The sequence below is a fragment of the Oreochromis aureus genome, linkage group 11, assembly GCF_013358895.1.
Source record: "Oreochromis aureus strain Israel breed Guangdong linkage group 11, ZZ_aureus, whole genome shotgun sequence".
In the NCBI taxonomy this organism is placed as follows: domain Eukaryota; kingdom Metazoa; phylum Chordata; class Actinopteri; order Cichliformes; family Cichlidae; genus Oreochromis; species Oreochromis aureus.
Genome location: NC_052952.1, coordinates 16,487,193 through 16,506,838, shown reverse-complemented (window position 1 = coordinate 16,506,838; position 19,646 = coordinate 16,487,193). Strand labels below are relative to the sequence as shown.

Genomic DNA, 19,646 nt, shown 5'->3' with positions numbered 1-19,646 from the left:
TGTCTTTTTCTATTCCCCCCCTTTCTCACCATCTCTTCTCCCCTCTTTTTTTTTTTTCTTTCTCTCCCTCTCTTTCTTTCATTCTTTCTTTCTCCCTGTCGTATCCCCCAGTCATGTCTGTCCCGTCTGTAACAACTGAAAATAAAATAAAAAATAAATACATAATTATAATAAAGCTCAATCAAATGGACCAATATGGCAAGGCCATGATGATCCAATTGCTAAAGTAAATCTGCTAGGCATCTTTCTTGGTCTTCAGACAACAATTCTGATGGCTAAAGATCCAAACGGGACGGGGGGGGGGAGGGGGGGGTCTTATTAATTTGAGAGCCCATAATATTGACTTAAGGAAATAAGAGATACGTAGAGGATTTTAAGAAGTTTATTCATTTATTTCATTTATTTTCTCCACAAACCAAAAATTATGTTTAGTTACAAAAATGCCGTTATTTTTTTAAGCTCTTGTGAAATGGGAGGAAACATTGTGACAGTCATAAGAAAAGCTGGGCTGTGATGTTGTTGTTTCCATCAGCTAAGAGAACAAGACCAGAGAGATCAGCGGTGTGACAAAGAGCAGAAGACCAACAGTTGTACTACTGCCACTGTTGCAGAGGTCACCCTGGCAACAGCTGATTTCTTCTCCAATAAGTGCTGAGAGCTCTGCAGAGCAAATCTGCTTGGAGGCGCAGCCCTTTGCAGTTACCTCTTGACCTACTGCAGTCACTGAGGAAATGAAAGAAAGGAATAACTGAACATTCGTCAAAGCAGAAAAGAACAAACATGCAGACACTGAATGCTGATGGCCTGTTACCTCTTGAGATGCAGTAGTCCTCATTTCCGTTGCAGTTTAGAGTTTTAGTGCAATTGGTTCCATCACAATAGAAGCACTTTTTCCCATTTGGAGGACAGATGCTGCCCTCTGTTAAATACAGAAATATGTCTAATATTTGTTTCCCTGCTTATTTTAGCTTAGTGCCAAAAACATCAGCTTGAAAAGAAAAAACAGACAACAAAATAAAAATCATTTATGTTATTATTAATATGTTTATTGTTTGAGATTTTTCATTCACCAAATTTTAAAAGATTGATTATTTTGCCCTCATCTATTAAGGCAAATAAGATGATTAAGAAAAAAAGTTTTGACTCACTTCCAAACTTTTTCAACATATTTAATAGAAAGAAAAAATTATTAATATATTTTTCAACTTTAACACATTTTGCTCATGGAACAAAATGTGAGTTTCAACTACAAGAAATTAAATTTCAAAATACCAAGAAACATGATAGAAATTACCAGGGGCATCTTGAGAGTTGCAAAGATCAGAGGTGCAACACTTGCTGGTAATTAGATTTTGGATAACTCCATAGTTGACTGAGGCCTGAACACACTCCTCAGCTGCAGCACAACCTCTCTCTTTAACATCAGTCTTGGTTCCACCTGCAACCAAAGAGGAACCATTGAAAACTGAACCAGTTCAAAAGAAGAATAAAAAAAAACTATAAAATATAAAACCTGCATATGAAGTCAGTCTGAATGATCCACACTGAGTGTTGGAAGGACAATCTTTTGTCTCAGTGCAGCTTCCAGATGGTCCCAGTCGGCATTCGAAACATTTCAAAGCACAGGCTGATAAAACAAAGATAAAGATAACTAGAAAAAGTTGCATTTCCTGCGAAAATGCTGTGTGGATGCTGTAACGCTGAAGCTGTCTGCTGAAAATAACTGAAAAACATGATAAAGTGCAAAAATTGTATGGCATTGAGGAAACGGAAAATTCTGCTGAAAATAGGAGTAGAAGCATAAATTTTTGCTGAAAAGTGGTGAAAAGCAAAAAATTCTACTGAAAGGGGATAAAGAAGCTGAGACATGTACTGAAAAGAGGTGAAAAAAAAAAATATGTCGCCATGACCAGGATTCGAACCTGGCCCTCCCGGTCTCAAGGCCGCAACTCATCTCACTGAGCCAAACTATCTCTCACCAAAAGAGAGATTGAGAAAATGACAAGTCTGCTAAATGAGCAGAAGCTGCTGAGCTTTGTGCAGAGAAGTGAAAAAGCTGAAAAATTTGCAGAAAACAGGTGAATCAGCAGAATTTCTGCTGAAATGAGCAGAAGCTGCTGCGAATTGTGCTTATAAGAGGTGAAAAGGCTGAAAATTCTACAGAAAAGAGGTGAATCAGCAGAATTTCTGCTAAAAAGAGGTAAAGAAGCAGATAATTCTGCAGAAAAGAGGTGAATCAGCAGAATTTCTGCTGAAAACAGCTGAAAAAGCTGGGACTTGTGCTGAAAAGGTGTGAAAAAACTTAAAATTCTGCTGAAAAGCGGTGAAAAAGCTGAAATTTGTGTTGAAAAGAGTTAAAAAAGTTTAACTGTGAACTGAAAAAATTGTTGCCATAAGCGGGATTTGAACCTGGGCCTCCCAGTCTGAGAACGGCTGCTCATCTCACTGAGCAAAAACACAGCTCAGCCTGGCGAGCAGAAATAAGTGACCACATTGATAATGTGTTCCATTCATTTCAATGGGCAAAAATATTGCAAAAAAAATTCAATATCTCAAACAGTATAGAAGATATGAGCACCAAAAGTCATAGCCATCATTAGCAGAAAGTGCAGAATTTTTTTAAGTTTGAATGGCGAAAATTGGATAAAAACTGTGGGACTAGTTCCACGGCGAAAAACGTACGGAAGCAACTAGAATAAAAAAGAATAAAGAGAAACAGGAAAACAATATTTGTCCATGTTTCTTGCTTCCAATGCATGGACAAATTCTGAAACATTCGCTAAAACGACCGTAGACAAACCTTTACTGGGTTGTACTAAAACATGTTTTAGAAGCATTAAAAAAGAGAACGTTTCATTGAATATTACAGAACTTTTTAAAAAATGTTAAAGAACAGATAACTGAAGAAAAACTTGCCTCTATGGAGCACCACGATCCCAAGGATCAACACAAGGATCTGCATTGTGTGATGGTCAGATAGAAGTGAATTTCTGTTTAGTTTCTGTTCAGGTTATAAGTAATTCTTATTTGGGGGAGTGGTCTCCTCTCTCTGACCACTCCTTAACTCTTCCTTTGACAGTGAAGGAACCTGACTATCAAAATCAAGCATTTGAAAAAGAATTTAAATTTCCTACATTAAGTTTCTTAAGTGAATGGTAAAGTTTTTGAACTGCTTAATTCTCTATCAGGACTGGGCTTTTGTAACAATGATCTTTGGAGGATGTCCTTCTTTGTTCAATTTGTAAATAAATGAAACTGAAAAAAAGAAGAAATAAATTTGCATATATATATATATATGTATATGTCGAATAGAATAGAACAGATAAATCCTTTAATTGTCTCACAAGGGGAAATTTGGTTGTAACACCAGCAAGAAAAACACATATACAAACAAACAGTAAACAGGACACAGAGCAGTAACATACACATTTTCTTTTACATATTTACATCAAGGATCTGTTAAAACTAGTTTGAAAACCTGTTATTTTGTTTATTTGTTAGGGTTAGGGTTATATACATATATATACATATATAGATAGATAGATAGATAGATAGATAGATGCTTCTTTCACAGCTGAAGTTTTAGTGTTATTAAATTGCTGATTTTTGTATCATATCTTTGATGGAATATTCTGTAAAGTTGTTTCATTCTATTGCTGAAATATCTTTAGGCTGCAAATAATTTTCTTTAAAAACAGATGTAAATTGTTTTTTTGTTTTTTTTGATGATCAGTGACTGTTTCAAATGTTTTAACCATGTAATCACTCTGTGTGGTAGTTCTTAAGGACAGCTTCATTTCTTGCACTGAATGAAAAACAAAACTGACTGTGATTCATGAGAAATGAGTTACCAACCACACAAAATTGATTTAACCGTTATTGCCACATACATTCTATCTTACAGCATATATCAATAAAAACCAGACACAGCAGTTTTCAGTGGTATATTTTTCACTTTCATATTTACCCTACTCTTTTTACAAGGGTAATAAAAAGACAGAAATCTGTATTTGCACCTCATAAAACAGGTGAACTATCAGTAAATTGAACTTATCTGATCAGTGAAATAAAACTGTACATAAGAGCAGTTCAACACGTGTGTCAGCAGAGCAGACGACTGTATTCAGAGAGGGCAGAGGACTTTTTCACACCATCTCAGAAACGAGTTGCATAGTGAAACCTGTAAAAACAAAGAAAGTTAAGACAGGAAACAGAGGGATAAACTTAAACAAAATCCCAAAAATGTCTTAAGATTTTTCAAAATAATGGTGACATAATAAAAAACAGAAACAAAAATTCCAAATATTATATATTTCTGCACCAACCCTGCTTACACTTTTAATTTCTTTATATGGTGTGGATATATATATATATATACACACACATATATAGAGATAGATAGATAGATAGATGCTTCTTTTGACAGCTGAAGTTTTAGTGTTGTTAAATTGCTGATTTTTGTATCGTATATTTGACAGAATATTCTTTAAAAGTCGTTTCATTCTATTGCTAAAATATGTTTAGGCTGCAAATCATTTTCTTTAAGAACAGACATAAATTGTTTTTTTATCTCTATATATATATATATCTATATATATAGTTAGTTAGTTGTGGCTATGGACTGAAAATACCCCCCACACCCCACCCTACCCCTAACGGCTGCACCTCCCGAAAAATTTTGTCTGGGCTCTTATCTCACTTATTTATTTCAAACAATCAACAGAAAATCTCACCGACATAGTTTTATGTAAGGTTTTTAACGCTGTGGTGTTAATTTTTAAGTAACATGAGCCCAGCGGCAGCAGCAACGCTAGGCTAACGCTAACTAGCTAGCAAGATTATAAACCTGGTGCTAAACTAAGAGAAGACACAAAATCAGTTTGAATAAGAGTAAACATTTACTCACCAAGTCAGTGTATCAGGTAAAAATCCACAGCAATGACATTAATGTCTTGAGCTGACGCTTCTCCAGGTTTGCTCAACATATTCCATAAAAAATGCACCGTGAACATGCGGACTGATCCGAGAGGGAGGAGGACGGTAGTCACGTGGCATTTTCAAAACGCATCTTTCATCCTTCCGCCCTGAGAAGGAAAACTTCCAGCTTACTTAGTTTTTCTAAGTTAAGACAACTCAAATTCAGTTTATCAGCATTTTTGCATAAAAAGTACTGGTAACTTATTTAAATTGAGTTCTAATAACAAATTGATAAAAATTGAGTTCAGCCTATTTAATATTTTTAATTAAACACAATATTACATTTTACAGTGTGTAACAATGGGGCCCGGAGGCTAAAGCATGGATGTGGACCCACACGCAGATTCAATCATGGGTGCCAAGGTTACTGTTCTCACACAAGCTTTACTGCAAAAATGTCAAATTAAACATTGGCATAAGGAGAGGTTGCATGGCGTGGAAGTTTAAGCAAGGGCACACGGGAGAAACTACTGAGCGTGGAGGTCTCAAACAGGCGGCACTGTGAACAGAGGGAGAGAGATATTAGAGGAGGCGCAGCAAGGAGAAGGCTGGGGAGACAGTGGCAGTTCTGAACTGAGGAACTACTGTGACCACAAGGAGAATGAAGTAAGTTAATCATAGACATAAATTGCAAGGCGCAAAGGTGGCCTGTTACCAATACAGGTTAGCTGACAAAATATTGAGAAATAGATAAGGACACGGGTCCTAAATACTGCCTGTTTTTAGCCCTGGGTCACTGAAAGGTGAGCAAACAGGGGCAGGGATGAGGCTCTGCTCAGGGGTGAGAACATGGAAAAAACAGCCAACTCACCCGGACCATGATGGAAACAAGCGTGACTGACCATGTAACAACACACATACACACAATAGATACCTTCTAAAACACACACGTATATTTTACAAGCATGTACATTTGTATATAGTACAAATTACTCTTTATAGTTTTTTTGTGGCTTTTTATTTGTGCACTTTCTTATTTTTTTTTAAAATTTTTCTAAGATATCTTTAATTCACTTTTCTTCCTGACACATGTGGTGCTGTCACATGTGAATTTCCCCAGTGTGGGGTTAATAAAGTCTATGTCTAAACTGCCTACTATAAAAGTATTTGTCCATTAGATGGAGAAATATAACATCTAATTTCTACCCACTTCCAACATTAACCTTTAAAAACAGTGAGTAACATTTAAGCTAACAAGCTAATATCTATGATAAAAGTTAGGCAAGTGTAGATTAGTTCAGCCATATTTTCTTTATATGTCGTATTAATTTGATAACCCCTAATATTGACTATCAGATACACATACATTTTAAGAATGTATTTATATGTGTGTTTATGTCAGAACCATCAAACAAATCTTACATTAGTTTATATTAGATTATCAGAGTAAATACAAACTCAAACAAAATGCAAACCACCCAAACCTAGCTGGACCATTAATGCCCACAATGAGTGTATTTACACTTTTGACTCTACATCATCATCTGGTTGTGTGTCAGTCACGCAAACTTGAAAGGCAGTTAGTGGGTGACAGTTTGGAAGACAAGAATAATGAGTTCACTTTGCACTGTAAGCACTCCTTCACAAACTCTGTGCTATTCTGTTTACACATATTTGTCAAAATCCACCATATTTGTATTTTACTTTTCTATTAATTTAGGAAAATGTCTCACTGACTCCTTACAATAACTTTTAAATGTGCGTGCAAAATGATTTCGAGACTTAAAGGAAACAGAGATGGATGTTGTTTCCATCAGCTAAGAGAACAAGACCAGAGAGATCAGCGGTGACAAAGAGCAGAAGGCCAGCAGTTGTACTGATGGCACTGTTGCAGAGGTCACCCTGGCAGCAGCTGATTTCTGCTCCAGTGATTCCTGCGATCTGTGCAGATTGCGTGCTTGAGCAAATCTATGGAGGACCACGCGCATCGAAATAAAGAATTCTGTGCTTAAATAATGAATTCATTTTTGAATTCCAATTTAATAAACTGATTTTTACTTTCCCGTAAGCACGCTGCGTTACTAAAACTGCGATTTTTTTTGCCAGAGTGTCTCATGACAATGACGTAAGCGAGTGCGACGTTCGTGGCAACAGCTGTGTGCAGATCAACAATGGATAATATATCGAGTGCGGGAGAGAGTATGAGCATGCACCGTTTAAAGCGTGGAAGTACTGACCTTACTTTGAGTTTGATTCCGTAAAAAGTGATAAAAACATTAGCGTCCGCTGTTCACTGCGTGGGAAGAAAACTTTTTACAGCGAAAAAAACCCTTAACTTCCGAGCAAGCACCGACTATGCTACCACGGAATGGGAAATTCACAGACAAACTCGTGGATTCTTCCACTAACCGCTGCGGCACACCTGCACCAGGGCAAACATCCGCCTGCTATACAGGTGAAAATAGAGCAACAGGACCGCTGAGTCTTTGATTTTATTTATTTTCTGCTGTGTTTTACTTGCATCTGTTTGAAAGACTGAGTTTAAACACAAAAACCTATTTTATTTTATGTGCTGGAATGTGCAGAAAATAGGTTTAAATGTTAAACAAATTTCTTCCAGTCAGAGAATGTTGCATATAATTTAATTTTTGCTTGATGCATAAAGTTAAGATTAAAACTAATAAAACAAGTTTTAAAAAGAGACTTTTCCATTTGATTACATTTTTTATGATGGATTAGGCAGAAAAAGTAGAATTGGGCTGAAAGATCTATCGCTTTATCACCTATTCAGGTTGTAAATCGTGTTTTTAAAAAGTAACTAAGTAATTAATTACTTTTGAAAATAAGTAATCAGTAAAGTAACGGGATTACTTTTTTGGGCAATGTTAAGAGATTTCTTAGGATTTGGGGATTTTTATTATGTTATGTTTCATTATCTAAATGTGTTTGCTCTTTTCAGTATTCAGCTTAAACTCTGCAACTCTGTGCAGACTCCTAAATGGGGAAGTTACACAGGAAGCCTGCAGTTCTATTTTCTCTCTTCCTGTATGTGCTCTCTGAATAAAGACTCTTCCTTTTTACTGCAGCGGTGCGAGTCTCTCCCTGGGTCTCGACCGTGTACACGTAAACCTGTCTGAGCCTTTTTATTCCGACCTGGGTTGCAATACAGGAAAACTCCTGACAGGCAAGTAATCAGTAATTAGTTAGTGATTACTTTTTTCAAGTAACTTGACCAACACTGGTCATAAAAAAATCAAATGATCAATTTTGATGTTTGAAGAGCGTAGACCGATTGTTTGTTTACATCACTCAGCACAAGCAGAACTGCATTACTGCATGCAGAAGACACATCGTCCACATTCAGAAGCACATCTCTGTATAGTGACAGTTCTTATGATTTAAACAGGCAAATGTCCCACATTCAAACTACATGTGAACAATAGTCAAAGCCAGATGTTTCCCTGTTAAGTCGATGTCAGTACACACCTATACAGCATGTCAACAAACCGTGAAAAAAAAGCCACATGATATATGCTGTCCTCGCCCTGAGTCTCTTAGTTTCACCAGCTAGACAGCGAGATAACGATGCTCCAATAACCAGACTTATTTTCCTTTTTGTGCTGATTTATTGAAGAATGGCCTCTGACCATTGCCTTCTCTTTGACCATCGTAAAACTGAAAGTACAAAATATTGTATTAGCTAACTAACATTATAAACTAGCTTGTTACACTCTTACTGCAAGCTAACAAGATGAAACTTTCAAATGTACAAATTATCGTACCATTTTTACAAAACAAAAGATAATAATTATTTTATCGACACTCATACTTACAGACATATCTTGTCCAAGGCAACAACATTTTAAGGTCCGTATCAGCTTAGAACGATAACATTACGGCATCACTTTCCGCCATCTTTGATTTCTTCTTCACGTTCTCATTTTTTCCCTTCCCAAAGTAACCAAACCCATATTACAAAGCAGCCACTAGAGGGAGCTCTATCAATCAATCAATCAATCTTTATTTATAAAGCACTTTTCATACAAAAAAAAAAACTGTAGCACAAAGTGCTTTACATGGTTAAAAGCAGCCCACCCCACCCCACCCTCCCACTCATTCCCCACACTCTCATTAACAGAAAGGTCATGGATACACACATTCTCTCTCCCCCCCCCCCCCCACACACACACACACACACACACACACACACACACAAAGAGTAAAATTGGGCTGGGTACGCATTAGCCAAGTGAGGAAACACTATCACAGGGAGCTGTCTGCACCGGGAGCCGGTCACAGACCGCAGCCTCCAGGCTGGGCACGCAGCAGGAGGGAGGCAAAGAAGCCCCCAGCCAGGCTGAGAGGATCCACAGAGCCCCAGCAGCCACGGTCGATCACAGCCCCGGTGCAGAGAGCCCCTCCGAGGAAACACTGGAGATATGACCTAATAAGAATATAAACAGAATAAAAAGATAAAATAAATAAGAGTGGGATACAATATAAATATAAGTATAAACAGAGTAAGAAGATAAAAAATGAATAAGAATACAATCAATAAATATTAGATAAAACTAAATTAATATAAATAGAATAACAGGATAGAATAAATAAGCATAAAATAAATAAACGTTAGTTAAAAGCTAAATTAAAAAGGTGGGTCTTGAGCCTGTTTTTAAAAACATGAACGTTCTCTGCGGCCCTGAGCTCCTCCGGCAGGCTGTTCCACAGTCGAGGACCGAACCACTGAAAAGCTGCCTCTCCGTGAGTATGTATCCTGACTTTAGGGACAATCAAAAGGCCAGTACCAGAGGACCTCAGGGTCCGCGAGGGTTCATATGGTAAAAGCAGATCTGAAAGATAAGAAGGCCCAAGACCATTAAGACATTTAAAAACCAATAAAAGAACTTTAAAATCGATCCTGAAACACACGGGGAGCCAATGCAGCGATTGTAAAACCGGTGTAATGTGGGCCCGCCCTCTGGTCTTCGTCAGCAGCACACGAGCTGCAGAGTTTTGCAAAAGTTGCAAAGGTGAAATATTCTTTTTGGGGAGACCAGAGAGCAGGGCATTACAGTAATCAATGCGACTGGTAATAAAAGCATGCATCAGCATCTCCGTGTTGGCCCGAGAGAGAATAGGGCGGACTCTGGCTATATTTTTTAGATGATAAAATCCAATTTTGGTTACGTGTTTAATATGTGGGATAAAACCAAGCTCAGAGTCAAGAATAACACCCAGGTTTTTCACTTGTAGTGAAGGGCATAGTGAAAATGCCTGTAATTTAGACAAGAGTTTCTCTCTCTGAGCCTCAGGACCGATGATTAAAACTTCAGTTTTGTCCTGGTTAAGCTGTAAAAAGTTTTCTGCCATCCAAGATTTTATATCTAGAATACAGTTAAAAAGGGCATCCATTGGTCTGGTGTCGTCAGGAGACACGGAGATATACAGCTGAGTATCATCAGCGTAACTGTGGAAGTTCACTCCATGCCTCCTGATGACGCCCGCCAAGAGGGAGCATATACAAATTAAAAGTACAGGGCCTAAAACCGACCCTTGAGGCACACCACATGTCATTTTACGGATCTTAGAGGAGCATGTATCCATACACACCATAAAAAGTTCTGTCTGAGAGATAGGAAGTGAACCAGTTGTGTACAGCACCAGAGAGGCCCACCATGTGTTTCAGTCTGTTTAAAAAGTATCAGCGTGGTCTACTGTATCAAAGGCTGCGCTTAGATCCAGTAGCACCAGGACTGAGAGCTTTTGGGAGTCCCAGTTACATCTAATATCATTTAAAACCTTTAGGAGAGCAGTCTCTGTGCTGTGGTTCACCCGAAATCCAGACTGAAATATTTCTAGGATCTGTTTATCATTCAGAAAATCATTAATCTGAGTAAAAACACGTTTTTCTAAAATTTTACTTAAAAATGGTAAGTTGGATACAGGTCTGTAGTTATTAAAATCATTACAATCCAAATTGCTCTTCTTCAGAAGGGGCCTCACCACCGCCGTTTTAAAGGCAGCAAGGAAGACACCCAACTGAAGAGAGCAATTCATCATGTATAAAAGCTCAGCTTCAAAAAATCCATAAAGTGTTTTAAAAAGTGAAGAGGGGATTGGATCTAAAAGACATGTGGTGGGTCTCACTGTGGAGAAAACTTTCTTAAGGTTCTCAGCATTAACCAGGACAAAGCTGTCCAGTGTCTCCTCAGGTACAATCGAGCCCTCAGATGTGTTTAAAATCATAACACGAGAAGATAAAATATCACATCTGATGGCGCTGATTTTTGCCCTGAAGTGGTCTGCAAACTGCTCACAGAGTGAGTCTGTGGGGGTTCTTTGGGAGCTGTTAAAATCAGGGTTAAATAAATGATCTATGGTGGAGAAGAGGACCTTCGGATTATTTTTGTTATTACTGATTATTTTGGCGAAGTATGAGTTTCTTGAATTCCTTAGTGTATTATTGTAAATTTTTAGTTGTTCGCAAAGTATTTGATGGTTGATTGCATTTTTATTTTTCCTCCATCTCCTTTCTGCTGCCCTGCAATTTCTTTTGAGTTTTTTGACTTCTTCGTTTCTCCAGGGTGATACACGTTTTACGTTAATCTTTTTGGTGGTGAGTGGAGCAACGGAGTCAAGGCTTTTCTTCAGTTTGAGGTTAAAATGATTAAAAATAAAATCACAGGGCGCGGGTAGAATCACAGGGGGGCATTCGTCTAAAACCCTGGTAAAATTTGCAGCCACTTCAGAGGTTAGATAGCGCCTCCTCACAGTTCGCACCGAGGTCTCCCGCTGAATAAAACCGGTGATGTTAAAAAACACACAGTAGTGGTCAGAGACGGCCAAGTCAACAACAGAGGACACACTGGTGGACAGCCCATGGGTGATGACCAGGTCCAGAGTGTGTCCTCTGTTGTGAGTCGGCTGCGTGATGTGCTGGGTAAAATCCATACAGTGAAGAATGTTTAAGAATTCTTTTGATGTAGGGTCAGAAGGATTATCTATGTGCAGGTTAAAATCACCGGTTAAAATTATCATATTATACTTTGAATGTATGTTTGTTAAAAATTCTGAGAATTCCTTGATAAAAGCAGCACTGTCTTTAGGTGGTCTATAAATTGTAACAGATAAAACTGGAGGGCTGCTAAAAACAATAGCGTGGAATTCAAAAGTGGTAAAATGATCAAATAAAATTTGTTTGGTGGTGAGTGTGTTGTTGGTTAAAGATGCAGTCCCACCACCTCTCTTACCACTTCTAATAGAAAAAGAGAAATTAAAATTTGGTGGGGAGGCCTCAGTGAGAACAACTGGTGCATCCGAACCCAGCCATGTTTCAGTTAAAAATAAACAATCAAGTTTATTATCTAAAATTAAATCATTAATAATAAAAGACTTATTCAACAGAGAGCGGACATTTAAAAGTGCCATACTAATTGAGACTGGTGGATTTTTGACAGTAGAGTTCAATGAATGCTGACATTTTTGAAGAGGCCTGAGGTTATTAATGTTTTTGGAGTTACTGGATTTATGATAATTGTGTTGCTCTCTGTTTGTGATTATGACGGGTATTGTGTTGACTGTGGGAGAGAGAGGTCCGAGTCCAGAGTTTTGTGTATTACTGTTAAAAGTGGAACAAATGTAGGAGCTGGGACCAGGGGGACATCAGTCAGTGGCAGACAGATCAGCGGGTAGTGTCGGTTTGGGGTAATGACAGGGCCGTGTGCGGGAGTGCTGTACGCCAAATACCAAATTGGCGGACAGCAAACGGCGTCCCCAGGCGTTGAGGTGGAGTCCGTCTGCACCAAAAAGATGTCTCCTCTCCCAGAAGGCATCAAAATTGTTAATAAAACCCACACCGTGGGAGACACAGGCGGAGGAAAGCCAGGTGTTAAGGCTGAGCAGCCGGCTGAAACGGCCTATCCCTCTGCCGCAGGTGGGGGTGGGCCCGGAGATAAAAGCACTCACCTGCAACTGACCCAGGAGGCTGAAGAGTTGGAGGAAGTCCAGCTTCAGCAGCTCAGATTGCTGTTTGGGAATGTCATTGGTGCCGATGTGGATGATGAGCCGGTTGGCCTGTGGGTGGGACGCCAGGATGTTGGGAATTCTGTCCACTATGTCGACAACGGTGGCTCCCGGGAACGACAGCGTGAGCGCCCCCCTCATCCGCACGTTCCTGATGATGGAATCCCCGAGGACCAGCGTGGAGAGAGGAGATGCCACCGGGGACTGCTGGCCATCTGAGACGCCTGCGCCACGGCACCGGGGGTGTTCAAATGGGGATGCACCAGCCGGACCGCGTGAGTGACTCCCAGGTAGCCGCGCCGTGGGTCCTCTTCTCCGAGGAGCCGGGGTGAAGAACAGTTCTCCACGGCGAGTTTGCGCCACAGCGCTGGGCTGCCCGCCACGGCTCCGGGGACGTAGTGGTGGAGATGGTGCAGACTTCAGCGACACAGCGGGGTGGCGAGGGCTAGCGGCCAGAGGAGGAAAGTCCACAGGATCCAGGATACTGAATTTATTCTCCAGCACTACCGCACCGGAGGGGTGAGGGTGCGAGAGACGGATCCTCCTGGCCCCTCTGCAGCCACCGCGCGTCCCAACCATGGTCCATGGCGCTGGTTGGAGTGGAGTGGAGCTGACCAGAACCTTGGGTCTGGCCCCTAGTTGAAACCAGCAGTTCTCGTCCATGGCAGAAACACCAGCGACACAAGTTTGGAGCCTGGGTTGACTGTTGGCGGGATTTTGGGACACAACAGCTGGGTGGTGCACTGTGTCGGCTAGCTCAGCGCTAGTAGCGGTGGTTTGAGCTTTGCCAAGGAGGATCGTGTCAAGATCGCGTTCAGCCCCCTGGATTTGGTATAGCGTGGATATCCTTTGTTCCAGCTCGATCACTTTTTGGCTCAGGTTGACGCAGCTTTCACAACTGGATGTTGAGGTAAGTGGTGCCATTCCGAAATCTCGTACCGGTGACAGCGTCAACAACGAAAAACTGCCACTTTAGCTTACGTTTAGCTAGTTGTGGCAGTTGCTAGTGATTAGCTAGTTTTTCTGCAGCTATGTAATGTAAACTGCTAACCAGTGTCAAAAATATCGATATCCGGAAAAAACACCCTTTTTTCCACTTACTCGGTTCAGCGCGACTCGCAACAGTCACAAACAAAATCACAGCGTCAGCAGGGCAGTTTACAACCGTAATATTCAGTTCAAGTTATAAAAGGCAGAACATGATATAAAAAAATACATGAATGATTGCGGGTAAGGGTCTCTATATGTTAGTATTCACGAAGGGTATGTTGTGACTTATCTTCACAATTACAGTGGTCCCTCGCTATAATGCAGTTCACCTTTTGCAGCCTTGCTGTTTCACGGATTCTTTTAGTGCACTTTTGCATGCTTTTTTTGTTTTTGTTTTTTAAAGCCCATTGTGTTCTGCGTCCCGATCGGCTAGATCATTGTCAATCTCCTCTGTGCCGTGCTCTCCTGTACAGTACAGAATTGCTACATCGATCGCTAGCAGTGTGACTCTGAAGTGCTGCACTGTATGTTTATAAGTTTTCTCCCCAACAAACACAACAATGTCGACGAAACATTTTGCACCGTCAAAGGCACCTGCAGTAGCACCCAAAAGGCAGAGGAAAATGCTAACCATCGCACAAAAAGTTGGACTTCTGGACATGCTAAAGGAAGGTAGAAGTTACCGTATCTTTTAAAAAAATTTTAACCATACTGTGCACCGGATTATAAGGTGCAATTAAGCTTAAAGTTAAATTAATTAGTTCTAAAATCTGTCATTATTATTTATAGAAAAACAAATATACTGTATGTTTATTTCTCAAATAAATGTTTAGGACTGAAAACAGGTTTTGATCTTTGGTTTCATTCTATAATGGACTTTTTTTTGTTTTGTTTTGTTACGAAGGTTTGAACTTTGACAGTGTTTAAACAAGAGAGAAAAGTATGAAACAGTTCATGCCTGTCTGAGCAAAGTGTATAAAGTGTGCAGTGAGGGGTTTTACAGCCTTAAAACATCTAAAACAACTGTAAATAATAAAGCTGGCTACTTCGCAGATTTCACCTATTGCTGGTTATTTTTAGAACATAACACCCGCGATAAACGAGGGAACTCTATATACAAATACTGAGAAATTTCAGTCCTTCCTCTCTTTTGCTCTGAGGTGCGACAAGTCAATGAACATCATCTACAGATATATTAGGTAAATGCCCAAGACATCTTGAGAAATATAAATCGCCGCTTGATTCATCCATTTGGTTGACTTTTTTTTTGGAAAACCCGAAAGTAAACAAGACGCGAATATCACACCGGAAACTAAGCGCCCTAAAGGAGTTTCCCCTGCAAGTAGCATATGCTAAGGTGCACATAGGTCATGACCAAATTCATGGGCTGCATCCTCCTGAGGACGCATTTGTAGACTGATTACGTCACAGTGACGCGACGAAGGCTGTCCAAATTCGTAGACTCCTCTGAATGCAGCCGACAAATGCGTCCTCCTTTTCCCCGAATTTGAAGGATGGGTCGGGTGTGTCCTTCGTGGCCCACCATATCCCAGAATTCATAGAGCGGCCCAGCCAAACTCCAGTTTCCGGCAATGGCGGCCGCTACTAAGTTTTAAAATTACTCTTATTAACCCTCTCAAGGCAGGCGTTGCAGATTTGCAACAGTTAAAACACTAACAACCTGATTACCCCACATACATATTTTATGAGTTTTTTTTACTCAGAAGTAACACTGCAGGACTTGGTTGTGCATTAGCAACTAAAACTTAATTTGAGCCTGAGAGGGTTAATCTTTTTGGGTCACAAAATAAACTTTTAACATATTTTCAGGCGAGAATGTGGGTGTGTAAACTTCAAATATCTGCTCGGTTTATTAAGATATCGCATATTTGCAAAAGTGCTTCGACGTTTTCGGAGATGTCTGTTACCCACCAGCTCGATAGCTAGCCGAGAGCTCGAGGGTCACTAGAGCCGCCGAGAACGGCACAACTCCCGGCACATAATTTTCAGATCACCGTGGACTTTCGCTACTCAGGTTAAACGTAATATATAAGTCACTTAGACAACCTAAAAATTTGACTTTTTTCAGTGTTTTATTTGTTCGTGAGTAAATCGGTTTGGCTGAGATTAAAGTTATTAGATTAGATTAGATAAAATAAAACTTTATTAATCCCCCGGGTCGGTTCCTCCTTGGTTTTCACACAGCTGAATAAACGTCAAACAGAAAACTGATTAAACAGAAGTGTGAGATGGTCGAGAATTTACGCCAGTGTCCTGTTATATTTTAGATAGCAAGGAGCAGACGGCCGAGTTTAATAAACTCCACCGAGACAGCGGTGACGCTAATCAGAAGGCTAGACCGTCCAATTTCACAGCCGTTTACTTCCGGCCTACCTGACCTTCTGAGGACCCGGCCCATGTAGACCGCGAAGGCTGGGTCTTCAGGAGGATGCAGCCCATGAATTTGGACACGACTATTGTCTATTCAAATTAGCCACACCGTGGGATGTAAGGAGCTCTCTGATTGGTTGGTCAGACACAGGCTGTCTGCCAGCCTGGATTTTTCTAGCTCATAGCTTCGCCGTGCTAAGAAGTGTGTGTGCTTGTACAAAGGTCGTTCAGCCTCGGGATTTACACTCGGCTCGACAGGGATATGTGAAGAATGAAGTGACCCTGCAGCAAAACGGAGAGCTCAACTTCTGACTGAGTTCCTGTTTTCGCAGTCTGACCACCTGTTGAAGGTAACGTGCTAACATGGCTAACGCTAGCATCACCGCAGGTAGCCCCGTTATTTTAACCCTTATCTTAGCTTATGAAAATTTGTCATCTTAGCTTTAGCTTTTAAATTTTACGTCGCAGCTGTACGAGCTAGCTACGTGTTTTGTAAACTGCTGTGCTCTTCACAAATAAAGCTTGAAGCAGCTCAGACTATTAGAACCAGCACTGAAGCCTGTTACATTTACACAGTGTTAGAGCAATGGCTGCAACCTACAGCCTTTAAACTAGTAATTAAAATGCTGAAAGTAAACTCGTCAGTCCAGATGTTACTACATTATTTTGTGATACTAACGGTGTGTTCACACCGAACGCGATAGACGCGAACAGAGCATCAGGTTTACATGTAAAGTCAATGGAAAAGCGCGATGATGCGTGATTGCGGGTCCCACGAAAATTCAGAAGCAGATTTGCGTCGCAAAAAATATGCGTGTCAGTTTTTGTGTTGCATTTTGTGCATTCGCGTGTATCGCGTCTACCGCTCGAGTTGGAAAAATCTGAACTCCAGCGTCAATTCGCGCCGCGACAACCAATCAGGAGCCTGGTGACGTGAGTCTGACCTAGTAGGTCAAAGGGGCAGGTCCAGCCAAAGCCCTTCATACTTCATTCAATATGGAGGAAAGGCTAATCAACGCCGTAGCAAACCACCCGGAGCTGTACGCCACCAGCTGCTTTCTGTACCGAGACAGGACTTAAAAGGACCTAGCTTGGAGGAAGATATGTGAAGCTGGCAACCTGGTAAGTTCATTCATTTCTCTTTTGAAATTTTTGACTGACCTGGGGAAGCCGCACAAAAGCTAGCAAGCCCGCCTACTGCCCCGCTATTTTCCCACTGATGTACAAATACCTTTCTGCTTTTATGCATGTTGTCATATAGGAATATATGTTATTGTTTATTAATAAATAGCACACAGTGGTCCCGCTGTTCATCCGTCACTGCCTCGCTTTTTCGCAGTTTTTTATTGCACCGTACAGCTTTCAACAATGCGCATTGCATTCTGCAGCCTGATTGACAAATCTCCTCCGTGTCGTGTCTCCTGCGCTTACCAAATTTATCATGTTTGGTTTTGATAACCATCACGTCCAATAGAAAAAACAGCACAAAAACACCCATAACTATGACCCTCATTCGGAAATAGACACCTGCACCAGGAGGGAAAAAGGCGCACAAAAGTGGCAGGCAGATGAAGACAAAACGTGGCATAATAATACTTTTAAGTTGTGAAATCTACAAAGTTTGCACTTTGAGAATCAACTTGTGAGAACTGTGAGTAATGTTCATGTGTGTGTGAAAAAAAAGTGTATCTGTAACCGACCCAGAGTTTGGGCCGGTAAAACAGATTAAATGTTCCTGCAAAACAGGGAAATGATGAGACAGAGACGACTGGTGAAGTTTCTCTTTGCCTCGCTTCTGCCATATTTATTTACACAATCACGTGTATTTTCAATTTGCAGCACCAACATTCCCCATATGCAACAGAAATAACCAGAAAACCGTCCGTATGTTCAAGCTGCAATACCACGATCTTTACATGGGAAACAAGAATACTTCACGTGTAGTGACCTTCAAATCATTTACACAGCTATTCTCTCTGAATGACAATTCGAAACAATATGAAATGCATGTTCAAATACATTTTTACCTCTATTTAACTTTTAACCCAAATACCTATGTATTCTGATTGTTTTAACCACCATACCAGTGCTTGGTCTTAAACCAATTTAGCTTAGTAGCTCACAAATACATGAAAGAGGCATGCGTATGCTGACAGGCTTAGCTTTAGCTTTAACATTCTCAAAATCACTTTTTAAAACCAGTAAACAGACATTCCTCATTGCCAACAGCATATTAACATTCATATTCACAATATCAGGATACAACAGGGAGCTTATTCAGCTAAACGTCCTGAAATGAGTGCAAAATGAAACCAAAATGGCGCCCGCGGCTGGCTAGGCTTCGGCATTTTTCCAGTCCTTCTACTTAACAAATAAACGTAACAAATAACAGGGTTTACGCACTGATTTATACCCCCACATTTAGCTGTGTTTCTTATCAATATTTTACAACCGTTTTAATATAGTTTTACCGGTTACTAACCTGCAAAACAGGGAAATGATGAGACAGAGACGACTGGTGAAGTTTCTCTTTGCCTCGCTTCTGCCATATTGGAGAGGAGGACCTATGACCTCGCTATTCTGTCTCACTGAGCAATGCGCCACCCGGAGGCCGGGGGGTGCAACTACCTCTTACACATAGTTCACTTCGGTGACAAATCTCTCATTCTTAACAAGTACTACTTCTAATGGGATCACACATTAGTGTGTCACATATAAAGTGTGTGGCGAGGGGCTAGTTATTCTGACAACCCCTGCTGCAATAAATGAGGGACCACTGTATATAATTTCTCTATGACTATTGTTTTCAACCTGTTAACATTTAATATTGTCTTGACAGAGTCAACTGATTCTGCAGCAGAGCTATCCCCTGTTGCTTCTCCTGCTGCTGCACCCACAGGTATGTACAGCAAGCACTGATAGCTTTTTACTCGGTTGGATTCACTTGTGATTCCCTTTGCTAAATATCTACAACCAATCTGATTACATCAGGGGGTTTTTTTCAATGTTGAAAATGAAAATCTAGTAGCAGCCTTCTCATTACTTTGTGTTGTTTTGTGCTGTTTTACAGGCCCACAGAGGAGGACAGCTCAGAGGCGGATGAGAGACGGGTCCCAGGACGGTCCATCGGCGGTGGAGCTGGCCATCCTGGAGTCTCTGAAGAGGCCACGCCAGTCTCCAATGGAGCATTTCCTCCTCAGCCTTGTTCCTGCTCTGGAGAGCATGCCGCCTCAGACGAGAGTATTAGTGAAATTTCACATTTATAAATTCGTTTTTGAAAACAGCACAGCTGTGTTAAATTTGGAAACATTGGACCCTAGCAATCA

At 40.5% G+C, this 19,646-nt stretch overlaps 1 protein-coding gene across 4 annotated transcripts; it reads right to left on the bottom strand.

Annotated features, from left to right (window-relative positions):
* Positions 1-360: 360 nt before the first annotated feature.
* On the bottom strand, positions 361-18,180 carry LOC116327776 (prostate stem cell antigen-like). 4 transcript variants are annotated; one of them, XM_039619260.1, is made up of 5 exons: positions 18,056-18,179; positions 1,514-1,627; positions 1,295-1,438; positions 812-919; positions 361-723 (listed from the first exon to the last, which is right to left on the bottom strand). In XM_039619260.1, the coding sequence occupies exons 1-5, from the start codon at positions 18,120-18,122 to the stop codon at positions 533-535; spliced, it is 624 nt and encodes a 207-aa protein (XP_039475194.1). In that variant the 5' UTR covers positions 18,123-18,179; the 3' UTR covers positions 361-532. The 4 variants fall into 4 exon arrangements, with proteins under 4 accessions (XP_039475194.1, XP_039475196.1, XP_039475197.1 ...); XM_039619262.1 differs by lacking the exon at positions 18,056-18,179 and adding an exon at positions 8,751-8,907; XM_039619261.1 differs by lacking the exon at positions 18,056-18,179 and adding an exon at positions 2,917-2,994 and having other exon boundaries at positions 362-723.
* Between the last annotated feature and the right edge of the window lie 1,466 nt (positions 18,181-19,646).